The following is a 4,895-nucleotide window of genomic DNA, read 5'->3' as shown; positions in this document are numbered from 1 at the left end:
GGCCTTCAAAGTCAAATTCCCTGGGGGGGTCTCAGTTCCTTTCCCGGATCCCCAGATTGGGAAATCTGTGGTGCAGTCTAGAACTTTTGCAGCAGTGTGAGAACTTCTTTGTATAATTGTTCTCCAGTTTGTGGGTTGTCTGCTCAGTGGCTCTACCGTGTGGCTAATGGTGACCTCCTCCAAGAGGACTTACACCACACACCACACCTCCCAGTCTGCTGCAGCCAGAACCCCTGTCCTCAGACTCTTTACTAGTAATTAATTTGTTCAGATTTTCTCATTGCTATGGTCTGAAATTCCAAAACCATATGAAATAATGTATAGTCTTATATCATAAAAAGAATATTATTTTTTTATTTTGTATTTTTATTTATTGAGGTGATATTTGCTAAGATGAAATTAACCATTTCAGAGTGTAAAATTTAGTGTTATTTAGTATATTTGTAATGTTATGCAACTAACATCTCCTATCTAGTTCCAAACATTTCATTACCCTAAAAAAAACAATCCTGTAACCTCTTATAGCCTCTCCTTTCCTTCCCCTGTCTAGTGCCTGGCAATCACCAACTTGCTTTCTGCCTCTATGGATTGACCTCTTCAACCTGTCTTATATAACATAATCATAAAATAATTGTCTTTTGTTTCTAGCCTATTTTTCTTAGCCTGATGCTTTTGAGGTTCATACATGTTATAATATATATGTTAGTACTTCACAAACTTTTATGGTCAAAAATATTCCATTGCATGAATATATCACATTTTACTTTTCACTTCATCCATTCATGAACATTTGACTAGTTTCCAGTTTGGGGCTACCATGAATATTTCTGCTATGATTCTTTGTGTACAAGTGTCTTTTTGCATGCCTGTTTTATATTCATATTTTAAAATCCTTTCCTACTCCAGATTCATAAGCATATTGTCGGATAATGTATTCCAGTATACTTATGGTATATAGAGTTCTTGTAATATGTCGGTTTTTCATTCAACTGAAATTATTTTTGTTCTAAATGATGGCACAGGGATTTAATTTTAATTTTTAAAGAAATTGATAGGCAATTATCTCAACCTTTTTTTTGAATACTTGTCCTTTTCTTTTTTTTTTTTTTTTCCAAAACACTTAAGAAGTTTTATTGAAAACAATAAAATACAGAAACACCATATTCTCATTTTAAAGTAAAACTGACAGCATCTTCCAGAACTTTCCTAGTATTCCACCTTTCTTATCACTATTTAAAAAACAAAGCCAAGTCCCAGATCCAAAATAATCAATGAACCTGCTGGTAAATATTCTTCTTATGGTTAGAGCTACCACCCTACTTTCTTTTTTTTAATTGGACATTTGCACCTTTTCCAGAATGAGTAGCAATTTTTGATTAATATCTGTAAGAACTGGACTTACTTTCTCCATATTAATTAAAAAACAAAACCACACACACCCTAATCAAACTCAGAGGAAATATACATTTGTTCATTAAAGCTCACCTGCTTTAGATAACCGTTTCTCATCACACATTAGCATAGTAAGCCAATGTTTGATCCATGCTGTAAAAGTTTTACAAAATGAAAAGACCTGTTAATTCCCGAGGGAAACCTTAAGGCAAAAACAAAAACCTTACCCTACAAAAAGGGAAACAAAGCAAGTCATGGGGCCTGTGGAAACGGCTCAGATGAGTAAGCACCACAAGGATGAAGAAAATTTTTGTACAAACGAATGCGGGTTTAAAGAGGTGCACTGAACATCCATGTTTCCCGCAGAAATGATGATCGTGTCAGATAAAATGACTCCTGAAACAAGTTCTGCCTGGATTTCAATTAAACAGAATCCTGCTAGTTCTCTCCTACATAAAGCTGTGGTATCAGAGCCTTGTTCAGAGAGCTCTTCCTACTGTTCACTATACAGACCTGGATCCCAGGCCTGTCCAACACCCCTACAGAGGACAGTGTTAAGTGTGTGTGTGTCCTTTGGAAAACTGTCATCTCTTCTTCACCTCAACACTGGGCCTAACTCCAAATTCCAGGCAGTCACTTCCTCTTTATGAGCTGTAGCAGAACTAACTTTTTATCTGGAGACTTCTTTAAGGCTACAAATGTTACAAGTTGGTCCCATTAAACAATGACCTAGAGGCAGCTGACATGGCGTGAATCAAACACGTGCATGTTTCAACAGAACACAGTTTACATTCATCTCTAAATCTGAGATTAAGAAACTAATAGCTGGTTTCCAACTGGTTTCAATACTGGTTTGAAGTCTGAATAATTTTACTGTGTAGACATTAAATATTTTGTTTAAATATTAAACATTAAATCTTTTCCTGACTATCCAGACAGAAATAGAAAAAGCAGGAACTACAGGCAGAAGAAACAGTCTAGTTAACAGACTTGTGACTTCTACACCATCTGTAACAAGGGGAGGGACTTCGGCATGGGTTTCAAAATTGCCTGGGAGCTGCCTCCTAAAGTCACCTCTACTTGGCATAAACCATTTTTTTCTACACAAGGTATGTGATTCCTACAAAAGAAAAGAAACCCAGAAAACAAAACAAAAAGAACTGGGGTGGTCTCCTGCTGTCTGATTAAAGGGCCAGTATTACACTCATTTAATAAGTTATAGTGGGTATTCTGTAGCACTAAAGGGACGGTCACTTTACTTTGTACTACTGAGTCCTTGCCACGCAGAAGAGCTGTTCCTGAGAAAAAAAATACTTCAATCCTGGTTACTCTCAAGAGGACACCCTGAGCCTGGGTAGTGTCCTCCGGATGATGATTTCTGGCTGGCAGGAAGCTATTCTCTAGTAACTTCTAGGCTTACTGCACAAAGAGTTGAAGCACCAGGCAAACTGGCTATTTCAGTAAATCTCAATGTCACTTGCATGTGCTCAGTTAATTATTCAACCTTTCCTAAATTAACATTAAAAAAAACCAAAAAACAACTTACTTCTACAGGCACATTTCTTTAACTACTGAAATAATATGCTGGGCTGAGCTGATACGGCACTTCCTCAGGATGACTTAAGGAAGCTTCTCCCAGAGCCAGTTCACACACTGGTTACCTCACAATCTTCTAAACTATCACTCAAAGTCAATTAGGCTGTAAACATCACTGAAGAGCTGGGTTTATGGATTAGGGAAACCCAGGAGCAACAGTAGCACACGGCAAAACAAGCCTCGGAGGAAAAACCTTTTCTTTGTATTTTCCATTGCATTGTCAAGAGGCAAGGAGGGGAGCCACAACACTACTGGCTATTTAATCAATAAAGCTACACTGAACTGACAACTAATATACAAGTTTCAGAGCCTCTGTTAAATTCCCCAGCAATAGGCCTAAGCTACTGTCATCCTCCTCCTCCCCAGTAATATCTAGTTACCATTATAAACAGAGCTCATTTATCTGAAGTTGTGGCTCAACTGTCAGGGCACACTTGTAGTAGGGAGAACACTCTTTTTTTTTAATGCATCTTTTTCAGCTCAAGTGTCTGAATATTCTCCAAGTATCTGAATGACTTAGATGATGTGACAGATGACTTAAAAGTCACATACAGCTTCTACACTCAACTCTGCAGAATGTACTCTCACATTCCTTTAATAAGCCCCCTAGAAAACTGCTTTTCCCTTGAGACAAGTTTCCTTGGCAAGAAGTTGAAGTTCAAGAAATGGCTACCCAAAATCAAGAGTCCCACCCCAAATCACAGGTGGAGATATTACACCCGTTTCAAAACTTTCAAGTCCCTATACTGTACAAGCAGGCTCATGACTGAACACATAAGCTCTGCAACATGACAACTTTAGTGTAGAAACTGGTTTCTAGAGTTCCATCTCCTCTTCTGTGCAAGCAGCTGTCTCCAAACTATTGTAAACAGGCAACCCTGTTGGCCGAGGTTCCAAGAACAGTTCAGTTCTTTGAGGAAAGGCAGTGCCAGCAGCTGCGTGCTTAGTTTGGCTCTCTCCTGTGTAGTTCTTAGCATTAGATGACGGCTTTGGCTTATCAGAAAGGAGTTCAGGGAGAGGTTTCCAGAGCACAAGCTCCATGGAAGGACGGCTCATGGACTCAATCATCTTTTTTGTAAAGATTTCATCAAATTCCCTCTTCAAACCTGTTTTCATGGTATCAGAAAGGACAAGGCTGGGGAGACGGTTAATATTTCTGTCAGCTTCAACTTCTTCATCTTCGTCAATTATTCTGTCCTCAATTTCCTGAAGCCTCCTTCGGGCAACTTCACACTGTGGTTCCCCCGTTGTCTGATCCATCTCTTCACAAATAACATCTAACATGCCAGGTGCAGAAAGGCCACTAGTGCATGGATTTACTCCATGACCCTCTATATCCTGATGTGCACAAAGAATCCAGTCATTAGGACCAGCACAGAGCCCTGCTTCAGTTAGCCTTTTCTTTCTTACTGGACAATCATCCTCCTCTTCCTCCTCTCGCTTGTGTTTCTTTCTACAGTGAGTTGAAATACGTCCGCGCGCCGCGCTCCCGCCGGAGCTGCTCGGGGTGGCGCGAAGTCCCGGCCGCGGGGCCAGCTCGGCGCCCTCCGTCCCCGGCGGGAAGGCCCGACCGGCGAAGGCCGGCGGCGGCTGCAGGAAGTCCGAGCCACCGCTCAGGGGAAGGCCGCTAAACGGCCGGCCGAGCGCCGCCATCGCCGGGGAGACGAGGAGGCTGCGCCCACGGCCCCGGCCGTCCGCGTCCCCCTACTTGTCCTTTTCTACTGATTATTTCTTATATTCTGATATAGGGTTCTATTCTACTCTTTAATTTTTTTTAAATGCAAAACTATTATCCTTTTACTTGGAGGAAATTATGTATTTTGTTTTTCTTCACTTTGAATAATTTTTCAATATTTAATGCACATGCTAAATTTTGCATTTGTATCAAGATGATGGAAAATTTGACT

At 40.3% G+C, this 4,895-nt stretch overlaps 1 protein-coding gene across 1 annotated transcript; it reads right to left on the bottom strand.

Annotated features, from left to right (window-relative positions):
* Nucleotides 1-1,116: 1,116 nt before the first annotated feature.
* On the bottom strand, nt 1,117-4,683 carry LOC105004243 (coiled-coil domain-containing protein 117). Its single transcript, XM_010861792.1, has one exon. The coding sequence runs from the start codon at nt 4,639-4,641 to the stop codon at nt 3,805-3,807; it is 837 nt and encodes a 278-aa protein (XP_010860094.1). The 5' UTR covers nt 4,642-4,683; the 3' UTR covers nt 1,117-3,804.
* Nucleotides 4,684-4,895: the final 212 nt, after the last annotated feature.

Source organism: Bison bison, unplaced genomic scaffold (assembly GCF_000754665.1).
Source record: "Bison bison bison isolate TAMUID 2011002044 unplaced genomic scaffold, Bison_UMD1.0 scf7180017864473, whole genome shotgun sequence".
Lineage (NCBI taxonomy): Eukaryota > Metazoa > Chordata > Mammalia > Artiodactyla > Bovidae > Bison > Bison bison.
This window is presented reverse-complemented; position numbering and strand designations above follow the sequence as displayed.